This window comes from Bipolaris maydis (genome assembly GCF_028858645.1).
Source record: "Bipolaris maydis strain C4 unplaced genomic scaffold PSV08scaffold_8, whole genome shotgun sequence".
Classification (NCBI taxonomy): domain Eukaryota; kingdom Fungi; phylum Ascomycota; class Dothideomycetes; order Pleosporales; family Pleosporaceae; genus Bipolaris; species Bipolaris maydis.
The window spans coordinates 1,126,099-1,140,564 of NW_027093864.1; the positions used below are offsets into that span (position 1 = coordinate 1,126,099).

General features: G+C 51.3%; 6 protein-coding genes across 6 annotated transcripts; 2 read left to right on the forward strand and 4 right to left on the reverse strand.

Moving 5' to 3' along the window:
- The first annotated feature begins 388 nt into the window (after positions 1-388).
- PSV08DRAFT_45585 (uncharacterized protein) lies at positions 389-1,311 on the forward strand. Its single transcript, XM_014223274.2, has 2 exons — positions 389-418; positions 471-1,311. Exon 2 carries the CDS (start codon positions 489-491, stop codon positions 1,287-1,289), a length of 801 nt encoding a protein of 266 aa, XP_014078749.2. The 5' UTR covers positions 389-418; positions 471-488; the 3' UTR covers positions 1,290-1,311.
- A 458-nt stretch (positions 1,312-1,769) lies between these two features.
- Positions 1,770-3,676, reverse strand: PSV08DRAFT_362881 (chaperonin Cpn60/TCP-1 family). The gene is made up of 3 exons (XM_014223275.2): positions 3,578-3,676; positions 3,148-3,518; positions 1,770-3,096 (listed from the first exon to the last, which is right to left on the reverse strand). The coding sequence occupies exons 1-3, from the start codon at positions 3,634-3,636 to the stop codon at positions 1,859-1,861; spliced, it is 1,668 nt and encodes a 555-aa protein (XP_014078750.1). The 5' UTR covers positions 3,637-3,676; the 3' UTR covers positions 1,770-1,858.
- A 668-nt stretch (positions 3,677-4,344) lies between these two features.
- On the forward strand, positions 4,345-5,632 carry PSV08DRAFT_304482 (mitochondrial 54S ribosomal protein mL46). Its single transcript, XM_014223277.2, has 3 exons — positions 4,345-4,433; positions 4,484-5,154; positions 5,209-5,632. The coding sequence occupies exons 1-3, from the start codon at positions 4,388-4,390 to the stop codon at positions 5,503-5,505; spliced, it is 1,014 nt and encodes a 337-aa protein (XP_014078752.1). The 5' UTR covers positions 4,345-4,387; the 3' UTR covers positions 5,506-5,632.
- A 70-nt stretch (positions 5,633-5,702) lies between these two features.
- On the reverse strand, positions 5,703-6,634 carry PSV08DRAFT_304497 (uncharacterized protein; the record flags this gene model as incomplete). Its single annotated transcript, XM_014223278.2, has 2 exons — positions 5,703-6,103; positions 6,248-6,634. Coding segments are annotated over 2 exons (654 nt in total), but the record flags the coding sequence as incomplete, so codon positions are not given.
- A 1,810-nt stretch (positions 6,635-8,444) lies between these two features.
- PSV08DRAFT_391726 (fungal-specific transcription factor domain-containing protein) lies at positions 8,445-10,903 on the reverse strand. The gene is made up of 4 exons (XM_014223279.2): positions 10,807-10,903; positions 10,285-10,668; positions 8,975-10,236; positions 8,445-8,923 (listed from the first exon to the last, which is right to left on the reverse strand). The coding sequence occupies exons 1-4, from the start codon at positions 10,845-10,847 to the stop codon at positions 8,784-8,786; spliced, it is 1,827 nt and encodes a 608-aa protein (XP_014078754.1). The 5' UTR covers positions 10,848-10,903; the 3' UTR covers positions 8,445-8,783.
- A 361-nt stretch (positions 10,904-11,264) lies between these two features.
- On the reverse strand, positions 11,265-13,448 carry PSV08DRAFT_203965 (uncharacterized protein; the record flags this gene model as incomplete). The annotated part of the gene is made up of 2 exons (XM_014223280.2): positions 11,265-13,160; positions 13,211-13,448. 2 exons carry the CDS (start codon positions 13,446-13,448, stop codon positions 11,413-11,415), a joined length of 1,986 nt encoding a protein of 661 aa, XP_014078755.1. The 3' UTR covers positions 11,265-11,412.
- Between the last annotated feature and the right edge of the window lie 1,018 nt (positions 13,449-14,466).

The window sequence follows — 14,466 nt, forward strand, 5'->3', positions numbered from 1 at the left end:
CAGCAGCAGGACGAAGCCGGGCCCGGGGATGGGGGAATTTGGGGTGGGAGGAGGGGGAGGGAGGGGATGCAAATGCACGCCGCAGCCGCAGTCGTGGTTGCTGGGGCGGGCGATGCACCACACACGATGCACCACGCAGCGCCAGGCACGAGCGCGGCTATGACGTGTGACATGGGTCGCTGCTGGATGCACGTCGCGATGCAACCACACGCCTGCGTTTCGCTTTGGGGCACACTTGATCCACCCACCACACCACGCTTACTCGTGCCCGTTTTTGAATTTAATTAAGCCAGAGCAGAGCGCCCTCAGCCTGCCCGGCCGCCATTCCTCGTCTGCTCTCGCCAGCACTGCCTACACTACCCATCTGCATATCTGCATATCCCACCGGCCACCACGCACGTCACGCCCGCCCGCCTAGGTTGGTCACTAGGCCCTCTAGAAGACGCAGAAGCCAGCTAACCGCCTTCTAGCGCTCCGGTAACCTCATCATGACATACACCCATGCAGAAACCCAGACGGTATGGGTGGGCCTCACCAAGATGGACATTCGTCCTGACCTTCTCTTCACTGCCCCCAACACCACCACTCCTCCCGCCGAGCTTGTTCCAGACAAGCAACACGACATGGCCACCATGACAGCCCCTACCCCACTGGGCTCCCTCGATGCCCACGCTACATCCTTCGGAGGATTGCTCCAAAAGCGGCAGAAACGCCCAGAGCTCCCAACACGCATCTCTCTGCCCAACTCGGAGCTAGACGACGAGGTCCTGCCCTCCCCGCCGCCCACACACGCTATCCTCTCCCCGCTACCCGAGGCCAACAAGCTGCATGCCGGCCACACTCCACTGATACCCCGCGCCCTCTCCCCCGTCCACGACGACCAAGAGCCCGCTGCCGCTGAAGAACAAGCGCCTGCCACAGAGTACTATGAGCCAGAGCCAAGCATGCAAGCAGATGACCAGCCCCTCATCGGCCCCCTCATGCTGCCCACGAACCCCGTCGAAGGTGCAAGTGACCACATTGCACTCGACGTGCTCGACGACGTACTCGAGAAGGTGGCAAAAGACCAGGACAGGTTCAGCAGGCTCAAGGATGCACCAGAGCCCGAAGTGGCGCAACCAGATCCTCCCGCTGCACCGCCTGCAGCAGATGCACACTCGGGCCTGCCACTAAGCCGAAACACATCGTCCGACTCGCGCAAGTCGAGTAACAACAACACAGAAGTTGTCGATGGCGTCAGATTGAAGACTCCACCATTGAATTTTGGAGTCCCTATAGGACAAGTATAGTTCTATTTGTTCCTCAACAGGATTATCAACATCTCGGGACATGTCATTTTTCCAACGAGTTTTTTTTTCTACATGTTTCATTTCGCATTCTTGCCATTTTCGAATTTACAATGTGAGAATGGGATACCATGGCACAAATTGGGTAGGGGGGAGGGGGGCGGCGTTTTTGAATGATAAAAAAAACAAAGCAAAGCAAGAAGCCACATGTCTCAAGAAGAAGAGTGCGGCGGTGGAACAGAGAGAAAGAAAAAGAAAAAGAAAAGATGCGATACCCAAAAAAATTATTTCCATGTATGCCCACCAGAGGCACCGTCATCATATCCAGAGCCCCATCGCAAAGGCTACATAGACTTACCAGCCTTAGCGCTATGCAAAAGGACAACAATAGAATTCCAAGCTGTGACTTAGTAAGACATGCCTTTTGTCTCAAAAGGACCCCACTATCAACCTGCGTCACACAATGGCATGGTGGAAACAGGGTGGGGACTGAAACACATCCATTTCAATGCTTTGATGGCGTCTAGCCCTGGTCATTATACACATGCTATTCGTCACACCAGTTCCTTTTTCTAGTCGTCCTGATCCCAGTTGCCCTGCTGTGCCTTGCCCGGCATCTTGGGCCCACCAGCCTGCTTGGCCACGATGATCTGGTCCACGCTCAACACCGTCCTTGCCGCCTCCGTCGCCAGCTTAATGGCCCACATCTTGCTGACCCACAGGTCTAGAATGCCCTCGGCCTTGGCATCAAGCGTGCCCGTCTCATCGTTGTTCTCAATATCCACACCCACCGTCCACTCGTCGTCTTTGCGGTTCTTCTGTGCTGCGTGTGCGACGTACAGCTTAGCCAGCACTTCAGTTGCGTCCAGACCAGCTGACTCGGCGAGCGTGCGCGGGATAACCTCGAATGCCTCGGCATACTTGCGGATCGAGTATTGTGCCAGACCTGGTGTCTTGTCCGCAATAGCCTTGACTCTCTCGATCAACTGCATTTCAGTTGCTCCAGCACCGGGCACTAACCGTGCGTCGCGGGTAATGGCTTTGACTACGTTGACGCCGTCGTCAATCGCTCGCTCTACATCGTCGAGGTGATTCTGAGTGGCACCACGAAGCACCAGAGTGGCCGTCCGTGTCTGTTCGTTCTCTTGCCTAAAGACGGTGACGCGGTCACCACCAATCTCTAGTGTCTCGACCACATCAATGCTGCCCATCTCATCCGGCATGGGCGCACCGAGACGGGCAAGCGGCGTGGCTCCAACCACCCTGCACAGCCGTCGCAGCTCAAACTTGGAGAGAATCTTGATCACGAGGATGTTGTAGCGGTTCAGGTAGTGCATGGCCAGTTCGCCAATTGTCGATCCAGCAACAACCACCCTCAAGCCAGAGTCGTGGAGCTCCTTGATAGCCTGTTCCACTTGTTGCTCCTCGCCCTTTGTGAATTCCATCATTTCCTTTGCGTTGTGTAGCAGCACCGTGCCCTTGGTCTCGGTTTGCGAAATATCAATTGGGCACGAGAAGACTCCGACCTTGGCCTTGGTTGCCTTTTGCACGGTACCATCGGGCTGTCTTGCGAAGACCATGCCCTTGACCACCTTGCTCTGCTCAAGAGCCCCACCCATAATCTTGACTACGCGGACGTTGTCGACATTGAAGTTTACGGGGTTCTTGGGGAGGACGGCGAGAACGGCTTCGGCGACGAGGTTAGCGAGGAAGTCTTCGCTGCCAGACTGTTTGGCGGCAACAACGGTGCGGATGGCCTTGCTGAGCTGCTCTTGTGACCGGATGTCCTCAACCTTATCACATACGAGCTCTAGCTTGAATTAGCCCTGCAATTCTTGGCCACACTTGCAAGATTGCATACCTTCAAGTGTTTGGAGAGCGGCAAGCTGTGCCTTCTCGTAGCCCAAGACAATGTCACTTGTCTTGAGACCCATCCTGATCAGTTCCTCGGCTTTCTTCAACAGCTCACCAGCCAGTATAATGACAAAGTTTGTGGCATCGCCCATCTCTGCCTCTTGCTGCTGGCTGGCCATGACCAGAAGCTTGGCTGCTGGGTGTACAACCTCGAGTTCACGTAGTATTGTTGCGGCATCCGAGGTGAGGATCATCTTCTGGAGGTGGTTTATGACAATCTTGTTGCGGCCGTATGGTCCGAGAGACGTCTGAACCGTCTGGGCAATCGTCCGGCAGGCATCAATGTTGCGGATGACGGCTCCATCTTCGGCGTCGTAGCTGTTGCGGGGTGGTTAGTTGAGTGTTTACAGTGATTGCGGGGTTATGCCAGAGCGTACTTTTGGTAGCCTTGCTTGAAGAGGCCGGCATTGGGGGCGTTGGGTATCGAGAGAGACATTTCGGCGGTATATGAGGGGTATCTTGATTGTGGTGGTTACCTGACCCAAAGGTCTGCGCGGCGAGAACGCGTCCAGTCCCAAATTTCGATGCCAAGACTTGGGGATCGGGAGAAGAAAAGACCGACAATTCACGACATGGACAACTGTCAGGGTTGCAGTTTGGGATTTGTATTTTCATGGGCAGCCTATGGTCATATACGGGATACAAGATGCTGCCACTTCTGGCTCTCTTCCAACTTGGCTTCGCATCGAAAGACACGGCAGATGGCGCTATTTCCTTCGTCGTGGGCGCGACAGACAGTACTTCAGTACCGTAGACCACAAGCAGTGCTCACGCAAAAGTAGACGACTGGTCGCGGAGAAGCAGTCTGCGTCTTCTGTTCATGCGCAAGACAGCCGTCCGTTTCAGGCGCGTAAACATCACGTCTTTGAGGGCATGCAAGAATGTGAGCAATGACTATCTAACTGTACTCTGGAGAGTTTGTAAGGGTACCGCTAGCGAATTTAGATTGCTCGACTTCCTCTGGGCACCATAATAATGGCCAACATCTCATGAGAGTGCGAGTATGCTGGAGATAAGGAAAAGTGCCGTGAAGAAGAAACGACGGCGCCCGCGCGCAAAGAAAAGTCATTCGCATAGCTGCTTAGGTAATGCCGAGCTAGGCCCAAAGCACTTCCGCTCCCCGAACTTTTCCAACGTCGAGAGATGGCTGCGCCAGCATCGTAATTCGGCCACGGCCTTGGGGAGATATGAACACCGGACAGCAGGCGACTAGGCGTCTGGCCTCGAGAGCCGGTATGCAACGCAATTGGCATTGGGCGCATCCTGATTGCTGACGAACAAAGGCCCCTCGATATGTCGCTCATGTAGAGACACCATCACCCGCACCTACGCATCCGCCGCTGCAGCCGTACAGACCCAGGATCAAACCACTCAACATGTCCCCCCGGTTGCTCAGGCCTCTCCTTCAACCGCGTATGCTGTCAATGCTGGTGTCGTCCTTTCCAGGCCCCCACAAATAACACGCGACCTCCATCCATTCGAGTCCGCATTTTTTCTCTACCAAAAACGTCTGAATGAACGGCTCGCACTTCCCTTTACACGATATTTTTACGTCAAGAAGCGAACGCCGGCTGATCTTGAATGGAAACGGAAGATGAAGCAACGGCTGACCCCCGCCCGCGATATCGGACGGTACAAGGGCTACGGAGACGAGGCCTGGAATGACGAATTGCTTGTTGGAGCACCTGAGAGTGACTTTGAACATCAAGTCGGAAAGTTGTTAGAGGATGCCGAACATTCTGGTCTGGAAGATGCACCAGACACCACAGGCGCAAACAAGATGGAGCGTGAGCCCGTGGAGAGGCCAATGCCGAGAGTGACGGAAGCAGACAAGAAAAATGACACAAAGAGTTTGAACCGCGCGCTGCAACGGACGCTGTATCTTCTCGTGAAGAACAAGGAGGGGCAATGGCAGTTCCCACAAGATCGCCTGAAGGATGAGCATCTACATGGGGTATGACGCCGCCCCCGCTTGAACGAAAGAGAGGGTGTGCTAACAAAGTCTTAGGCCGCAAACCGTATCATCACCAGCGCCGGTGGCGTCAACATGAACACCTGGCTCGTCGGCCACGTACCAATTGGCCACCATCAACTGGAGTATCGCGAGCCGCGACCTTCTGGAAATCTCAAGGAGTACGGCGCAAAGACCTTCTTCATGAAGGCGCGCATCATGGCTGGCCAAGTCGACTTGAAGGAGAACAAGCTCGGTCTCCAGGACTTCAAGTGGCTAGCCAAGGAGGAATTGCAAAAGGAGGTTGACGGCAGTTACTGGCGATCTATTAAGAACATGCTTGCCGAGCGGTGAGATTGCTTCGCCTTCACGATGTATGGCATGATGAAAGTAGATGACGTGTAGCATGCACCAATTCTTGTAGCATTATGTACATTATTCAGAAATACTGGAAAGTGATTGTGCAATTGATCAATCGATGCTCGATCGAGAAAGCGTGCTAAAGGTATTTGGCACAAATGCATCACATACATCATTTTGCTTGGGTGAATGGAAGAGATAATATCGTTTAGAAAAAAAAAAGGTAGCAAGGACCTACTAGACTACGACAAGAAGACCCGAAAGATGGACCCCATTGATACTTCTCAAACTCAGCCAGCAAAACGCCCCCTCCTTTTCCAATCTTTCAATCACACTTCTCCCAATCATAACTAAACCCCTGCTGCGTCCCATAATACTGCCTCCCCAACTCCACACTATCCTCATACTCGCTCTCCACAACCCCCGTCTGTCCCATCTCCCCCATCACCCACAACTCGGTGCGAAAAGTAAACAACCCACTCCCGCACTTCTGCTGGGGAATAAGCTGCGGCGGATAACTAATATTCGAATAGTGCTCCTGAGCATGCGGTCCGGATTGCATGGGGCCCGTTAGATCAATCGTATCAGCAACCTAAGGTGTCAAGTATATCAAGTCAGCCAACTCTGTTTTACTTGTCCGTTACCTCTCCTCCCCTCTTTCCTCCTTCGCCACAACAAAGAGAGAAAAAAAAAACCTGGTGTCAAAAAAAAAGAAGAGGAAGAGTCAATAGTTTACCTCTTTCCTCCCCGCCCCTTCGCCTTCATAATATGCAAAATCCCAATACACACGCACCCCCTCATCCAACTTATACGTCAGCAACCCCTTTGTCCCATTCTTGTGCAGCCTCAGTCTATACTTGTCTGCCTCCACCCTGCCCGTTGTACCTGCGTATTCTTTGTATGCAACGGTGGCTTCGCACCAGGTGTGGCGGGGTCCGGCGGCGAGATCGACGCGTAGCCAGGGGTAGGCGATGAACCAGTAGTAGATTTCTGAGCCGTCGACTGTGTTGGTGCCGTGGGTGGGGCGCGTGGTGCGGATTAGAGGGTTGGTTTTGCCGGTGTCGGGGCAGCCGGGGCCGAAGAAGGAAGAGAGGGTGAAGGACCAGTTTGGGGGGAGGATGCGCTGTGGGGTGCATAGGGAAGGGAAGGAGAGGGCGAGGAGCGATAGGGCAGCTGTGGTGTATTTCATTTTTGAAGGGTTGAGATTGAGTGTTTTTTTTCTTTGGCTGGATTGCTTACTGTGCTTTTGTGTTTTGCGACATTGTGTTTTGATGAGTATTCGTAAGGCTTTTATACACAGCGATGAGTATAGCAAAGGTGCTGTCTGGATAGCCTGGGAAGCTCTACCGCAGGCAATATGTGTGTACCACCTTGGATCTGTTTGAGAAGCCTGTTGGACATATTATCCCACGTATTCATCGGGTCCATCACTATATCGCTCTTTCAGGGATTCCGTGTAGAGGGTATAGCAATTTCTGTGTCGTATCGTATCGTACAGAGAAGAAAGTCATTTGCGATCGAGGTTGATGTTCGGTAAGAAGTTGATAAGTAGAGATGAATTCAGGCGGCCATCACTCGCCGTGTAACCAGTGATCCGTCCGCTTGTTTCGGGATTCTATGCTGTCCGTGTCCTGCGGCCCGGTTGATCATCGCTATCCTGCAGTTTATCTTCAGCACCAATGGGGATCGACTTGGGGTTTCTCTGTCAATATATGGTTAAACAGCACTGTGTGGGGAAGCCTGGAATAGGACGCATGCAGCGGCTCGTTAAGGTGTTGAGGCTGTGCAGTGGTGGTTGTGTCCGTCAGCACTGTGAAACGCGACGAATTGCACGCTTCGTATGAGGTAATGGCTTCCGTTTGCGTATGATGGGCCTCGTTTAGCCTATAGTGATTGCGGAGAACATAAAGTAATCTGCAGACGATGGAACAGTTGCTGTAAGGGGATGGGTTCATACGCAGTATCGCGATACTCTTTGCTCATTCGTTTGTTGTCTCATATCGGCTGGTTCTGATGGAACTGATTGATAATCTTGATGCGAGATTATCGACATATTGTGAAAAGTGTGCGATTTGATGGATCTTCATAAAGCCTTTGTCTTGCGAAGAATGTGGCTGGCGATTGATGTACTTCTATACACCATCTCAACACGAGAAGAGGCTAATTCGCTATCGGCCAGCCACATTGTTAGGCCTCTAAAGTTGCTTCTCAGAGTACTGAGGCCATCTCATTTCATGAGCCCTTTCCAGACAGTAAACTGGTCTAATGTACACATTGTATCTATAGCTATCTGATTTTTATGCTTCGATGATGAGAGCCGAAACCAGATCTCGAATTCCAAGGAGGACTATTGCCAAAGCAATCTTTCTTTATTGTGAGCGATCTTCTAACCTCTATTGTCTAGGAGCATGAAACCAAATCTACCAATAAATTCTTCCAATACATGAACGCCCTCAAGAAATCGCACACAAGGCGCTTATTTTTTCATGTCACTAGGACCTCGTACGAGACGAAACAACACGCCTCTAAGTAGGTCTATTAGCGACTCCAAAAACTCTGGTAACCTGCCCAAATCCGTAATATTGCTTACAAAGTAAGCCATATACTCTCAAAACAGAGTTGCGAGGGCAAATTCTGATCGAAAATGCCGGTACCCCCGCAACTGGTAGGATCGTACGTTGCGTTACGCATGTTCGGGAGTTCTTCGGCGCAAAGACGATGCTGGGTTGACAGAACAAGACTAGCTACTTTGTCAAGCTTTACAATTGCGGTGTCGATTGCGGTGTCGATTGCAAGTTCGTCCAAGATCTCGCCATTACGGACATCATGAAATGCCGAGGGAGGTCTTCAAGGAGGGGCGTGCGTTGAACGGACATCCTTTTGATCCCCTTTCGTCGTAATGTCTACAATAAAGTCCAGGTCACGTTAGCTTATCTGCAGGGTACCCTGTTCCTCAAAAGTTTCAACTATCCTGACTCCTGCAGATGTGTTCGTACGCTTATACAGTCGTCAGTAAATCATCGAAGTGATTGCTTGTACTGGCTACCGGAAGTCCCAAAAGGGTATCGCGGTGTGCTAAGGAGAGCCAAGATCAACGAATCTGAAATCTGATAGGTGCTCGATGCGAGGTAACCGGACTACCAATGATCTTTATAACCTTTGAGACGCGGAGATTGGTATTATTTGGTCCGTGACAGTAGAGAATCCGTTTCACTTGAGATGTGGCCTCAGGCTCAAGATATCCATCCGTCAAGGTGAGCTGTCTGATGAAATCATTGACTCGAGCTGCCATCCCATACATTGGCCAGGTCATTCAATATAGAGATCGAGGGGAACATGCTGATGTTCAAGACTTCTCTGAGAATCTTCAGTACCTCTTCTTGCCTTTCTTTTGTCTCAGCACAAAGCGCAGCTAGTATGCTATTAGTGTGCAATTAATATGAATACATCGCTGTATACTCACCTGCATATAATGCTTGAAAGCTAACGAAAGCTGACGGCAAGTTTTGCGATTGCTCAGCTATAGCGATTCCGCATATGATCGAAGTACTTTCGTGAAGGAGCTTGAAGCGTATTTGGTACGCATTAAGACCGCCAGTGGAAGGTTGGTTAAGTAAAACGATTATCCTTGCAAAATGATAGGTTTGAATAGCAGCAGCATGCGCCTGAGGATGAATCCATATGGGCTGAATTTGAGTGTTCCCCAACGAGGGTGGTGAAGCTACTTGAGGTGCGGATACAACAGGGATAGGATCGAACGATGGCGGAAGAAGCTGTTTCCATGCATCAAGTATCCGAAGCAAGGTTTCTCCAGCTTCAATGTAACCAGCGATGTTGTCCTGTTTGGGCGTTGCGGCATATTGTACACATTTGGCAGCAATGTATATGATACGTGTCGTCAGCCCCTCTAACGTTAGTTCTGCCATTGGTGTGATTGGCTCGTGGACAGTGAGTGTTGGTCTTCCAGTCTGAAAAGCTGCCCATATATCTTGTCGTAGCCATGCCCACCAGACTGCACGCTGTAATCCATCTGCAGACTCTCCGCTCGTACCTGTGTTGCGTTGGATCCAAAAGGCTCCTCTTAGATGGCGATCCCAGTCGCTGTGGGGGTGAACTGGACCTAATCTAAACATCTCCCATGTGGAGAGCATGATACCAGTTATTAGTATTTCCAGAGAACTTGTATATGACTGGTATATCAAGTTTTGCGATATATACTGCAGTGTCTCTAACAAAAACTTCTCGGCAATCCTTCGCGTGAGTGTTGACGCATTGCAACCTGATCCAGGTGTTTGAGGATATGCTTGAGATGCGAACTTATTACCAATGTCCTGGTCGGAGTAGAGATCCATGTGGGATGCGCCAACTGCCAGGATCGACTTGAGCAAACCGACATTGCGCAGAGCGAGATGTGGCACAACATTGGTAAAGTGCTTTTCGGTATCGAACAGATCCAGTATCGGCGCTACAACGGTCACATAATGTGAAAAATACACCGTCTCTTCATTCCTCAGTTCGAGCTTTGTATGGGTATTCCATGGCTGGGTCGGGAGGGTCATTGATTGGATATTCATATTGTTGAAAAGACTATCCCCAGATTCCATGGCAAGGGTCTGCATGGGGGATTCTCTTCTCGATAGACTTGCGAAGTCGAAATTCTGGAAAAAGCCTACTTGAGATGGCCCTTGTATATGCATGATCGTGTCTGCTGCAAGCCGATCATACCTGTTGAGCGTCAATTTCTTATCAGCTTTACGGGTAGACCCAAATCACCATTCATTAGGGCCAGAAGTAGGTATTAAATTATCTCCGAAATTGAAAACGCTGTTGTTGAGAAGGAATCCCTCGTCGGGAATTGCGTTATTAGGGAGTACTGATTGCCCTGTGGGAAATGGTATCCATGATTGGATGGGAGCCATAGCCTCCGAGCTTAGTGTGTTCCCTGATACCGAACAACTCGCTTCTGGTTCGCTATCTGGCGGAACCGATTCAGGACCAGTTGATGAGCCTTCTTCTGGCTTGCGAGCACTCAAAGCCCTGGGTTGTCGAGGTGCAGATGATTTCTCAGCATAGACACATTCGCGGGTGACCCTTTCGCAATTCTGGCAATTCGGTCGACCTTCATCGCACTTGACCCGGCGCTGGCGGCACGTCAAGCTACCAGGAGTTAGTAAATGCGAGAAATCTCATTGCGCTACAGAAATTCAAAGCTGAAAATATGTGCAAGTCGCAGCTGCATCAGACACAAAGGCCATTTGAGCTTATTTTGGGAAGAAAATCATTTACGTAACATACCAACCGGTAGACGTTCTCAAACCTCTTGATTTGGAAGGCATCCCTCCAAAGTCGTGCAATGCGTATGCGTGGGCCAATGTTTGAAGGGATCCTGTCGAGCTGGAGATAGGCGGGCTCGATGCGGGCGACTGGCTCAAATACGATCTAGGTACGCACGGAAGCTAACCGCAGTCGCGTGCGCAAGTCTGCGGAGGTGCCCCTCGCTCAGCTCGGTCTAGCATGACTCGGAGTATGGGGAAGTGATGCGAAAGCACCGAGAGTGTAGGATGCTGTAAGGAGTAGTACGAGGGACTGCTAGCGCAGCAGTAGCTCGATTTTCATGTCGATGACGTTGGTGTCGTTATTGGTGTGTAGAGCAGCAGCGTTTATGGCACAGACAGGCTACACGCGTGATAAGGAGAAGCACACCGAGTTGTGTCTTTACCTTCCAATGACAATCCAGAAAGGCCTACGCAAGAGGATGAAGGTATAGTACGTATTATTGATCTACACTGCCATGATGAGAGGCCTTCTCCATTCTAGTACTAACGCGCTGTCTGGGCGGCAGAATCCAATGGGATACAGTATAATATACAAGATTTGATACAGTACAAACGACACCCCTGTTCATCCCCTCCACAGGTCGCCACCTCTACCCTGGAACCCGCCTCCTCTGCCTCGTCCTCTGAAACCACCCCTGCCACCTCTGTATCCTTCACTCCATGGGCCGCGATCTTCACCAACCTCTACGATACGATCATCATCGTCGAAGCTGTACTTGTATTTCATCTCTGTTTTAATGCCTCTGCCTTTTCTGACCTCGCCCGGTGCCCAGTCTCGGCTTGTCTCAGCATCCAATTCCTTCAGTCTGATTTCAGAAATCTCGTCTGATACGGGGAGGTAGAATAGTTGTGGTTTTGACTGTGTCGATTCGAAGAGTTCGTGGAGTGTCTTGAACGAGGCCTCGGTATCTTGACGAGCATCCTTTGTTGGCACTGAGGGCCGCTGATGAACGGACGGATGACGTGTATCTTCACTTCCACGTGGGCCTCTTGGTGCATTTGCGGGAGCGTTGGAACCGACTTGCTGGAACACTGCTGTGACTGAACCATTGCTAGATTCCGAATACACAACTTCAAAGCGTTTCGGATTGATAGACCTTCCACTGGCACGAGCTTCCTTTTCGGCAGCCACTGCATCCTCCTCTTCTTTGATCCAGCTCTCAACGCTTTCTTCAGGAATGAAATCGACCCATAGTTCCTTCCTCTTCCCCTCTGGTGGCCATATCGAACCGTGCAATGACGCTCGTACTCGGGACGCAGCAGTCTTAGTACTGAACAAGACAAGAGCGTGTGTTTTCATTGCATCCAAGAAAAGAGCTTTGACGATTGTGGAGTCAGGTGAGCTAGAAGGTGGAGAGGCGAGAGAAGCCAAGTGTGCACGCAGTGGTTCCGGACGCAGCGGACGCATAAAGTTACGAATGTACAGAGCTGATGTTACTGGGTGGAGTGCGGGCACCGTCGGTCGATCGTCAGTCAAAGCTTCCTGTAGTGTTTCGTTATCACTAGACTTTACCAAGTCTTTGTATCGAGCTGCCTTTTCTTTTCTTTCGTGCTTTGCATCGGCCCCAGCCGCTGGGGAGTCTGCTTCTGGTAATGGAGCGTGGTGGCCATTCGTTTGGTCCTGTTTGACATCTGTTACATGATCATCTTCATCCACCGGTCTTTGCTCCATCACTACATCTTCATCTTCTTTAAAATGTACCTCGGGCGCAGGGTTTTCGCTTGGTCGATGCTTTTTGGCTCTGATATCTTGGACCTTCATCTCCGGTGTCTCACTGCGCCTTTTTCGCTTCTTAGAGTCAGCCTCGAGTTCTTCGGTGTTGAGTCTAGATGTCTCGTCTGGCGAATGCTCAGACCCAGTGGCAATATCCGGCTTCTCTACTGATTCTTGCTCATTGAGTGTAGCCGGAGTTGGCCTCTCGTCCATTGTAATGTCTTGCGAATCTCTGGGTGCTTCGGGGTCATGATGTACCAATCGCAGGGCCTCGGCGGCTGGGCCGGGTGCTTCCGGCAGTTCGTCTTTTGTAATCTTCTCTTCGTTTCCATCCTCGACCTCCGCATTTGCAGGCTCAGTGACCGTCGGGCCCACTACGCTGTCTGGATCCGCAGGGGGTGCATTGAAGATCCCTGCTGGCTGTATTGAACCTGGCCCATCGGCTTCAGTGACAGCTTCTGCTGGCTGCTCGATTACTTGAGTCCGGTCTGGCGGTGGAACGTCGCTATCTATGTGTGATACTGTCTCTGGCAAGGAGTCCGTCGTGGCCACAGGCACAGGCACAGTGTCGGGTTCGGGTTCAGGCTGCGCTTCAGGCTCTATTTCTGGTAAGTCGTCAATGGCATGAAGTCTTTGGGTATGTAATTACCTCCGGCTTTTGCGAGGGCGGGCCCAGGTACTTCTGGTTCGGGGATGGCTTGCTTCGCGCTTACTTCCTCAACCTGTGGGGTTGGCTCAGTAGGCGCATTGGGAGTTTCCAAAGCTCCGTCTGCCTCCTCAAGTTTCTCGATAATTTGCCCCTTTCGCGTCAGGCCCGTACTCGGTATGCCTCGGTCTTTTAGTATCTGTCGCAGCTGCGCGACTGTCTGCTTATTGTAGTCCGCCATTGCCGGGTCGGTCTGTTTAGCAGTGGTCAATTTGGTAGAGTGGTGGTCGCATAAGCAACTAGTATCTTATGGGAACCCTATTTTTTGGGAAAAAATATAGGTGGAGGAAGAGGTTAAAGTTGCGACCAGGCTGGCTGCCAACGTCACAATGGAGAGATTCGCGCGCGTCGCGCTAGTGTCTTGGCGGCCCAGGAGTGGCTCGTGCGCAGCCTGCATATGCGGAGAAGACTTGCATTAGGGCCCTGGCCATTGTCTTTGAGCCTCGTGGGGGTCAACATCCTAGATCCAGGCTATCCGGGCTTCTTGTACAACATCAAACTTGGTTGAACTTTTGCAGGGCATACCCTAGTATGACAATGTGTGCTTGGAAGCTAAACGGAGGAACGCCGTCACAACAAACACCTCTCCAATTACTATCTCGTAGCCCAGATGCTGTATTCCTACTTTTAAAAAGCAACCATTAGAATCACATTGCAGCACTGGGGGTGGTAGGCAGCCAACAAGGCTGGCGGGCTACCAGAAACCTCGTCTTACTGGCGCCCAAGGCCAGGTAATCCGCCAAGAGGACTGAGCTGTACGATTAGCTTAATGTAGCTAGGATGCAGACCACAACGGCGGCACTTTGTGCTGGGCCGTTCTCTAAAAAGTATTTCTGCTCAAGTTTACCATTGGCCAGCCTCGTCTGCCCTGACGAATTGAGGCTTGCTCTTCAGTCTTGATTAGACCATTTCTGCAGCTCGTACCGACTTATGCGCGTGCGGACGCACCACGTGAAAGCGTCTGTTGAAGCAAGTGATAGTGGTGGCTGTGTCTGGAAACAGATTGCTCGGAATCGAACAATCGAACTCCGCGCTGCTACGATGGAACTCGAGGATCTCTATCTCTAGGTCTCTTCGTACATGAAGTGTATCCTGTGCGCATGTACGTCGCGCCGAACGAACAAGGGATCCTAGCACAATGCCCAGATTATCTTCCTTGGGTCTATCTCTCCTGGTCTATCCGCTGCCGCATGAGAGAC

Coding starts and splice junctions, on each gene's coding strand:
- PSV08DRAFT_45585 (XM_014223274.2), top strand. CDS start 489: ATGACATACACCCATGCAGAAACCCAGACGGTATGGGTGGGCCTCACC.
- PSV08DRAFT_362881 (XM_014223275.2), bottom strand. CDS start 3,636: ATGTCTCTCTCGATACCCAACGCCCCCAATGCCGGCCTCTTCAAGCAA. Junction 3,519..3,577: donor TTCAAGCAAGGCTACCAAAA/GTACGCTCTGGC, acceptor ACCCCGCAACAG/CTACGACGCCGAAGATGGAG. Junction 3,097..3,147: donor CGCTCTCCAAACACTTGAAG/GTATGCAATCTT, acceptor AATTCAAGCTAG/AGCTCGTATGTGATAAGGTT.
- PSV08DRAFT_304482 (XM_014223277.2), top strand. CDS start 4,388: ATGAACACCGGACAGCAGGCGACTAGGCGTCTGGCCTCGAGAGCCG. Junction 4,434..4,483: donor GCGTCTGGCCTCGAGAGCCG/GTATGCAACGCA, acceptor TGACGAACAAAG/GCCCCTCGATATGTCGCTCA. Junction 5,155..5,208: donor AGGATGAGCATCTACATGGG/GTATGACGCCGC, acceptor ACAAAGTCTTAG/GCCGCAAACCGTATCATCAC.
- PSV08DRAFT_391726 (XM_014223279.2), bottom strand. CDS start 10,847: ATGCCTTCCAAATCAAGAGGTTTGAGAACGTCTACCGGTTG. Junction 10,669..10,806: donor TTGAGAACGTCTACCGGTTG/GTATGTTACGTA, acceptor AACTCCTGGTAG/CTTGACGTGCCGCCAGCGCC. Junction 8,924..8,974: donor CTTTCAAGCATTATATGCAG/GTGAGTATACAG, acceptor ATAGCATACTAG/CTGCGCTTTGTGCTGAGACA.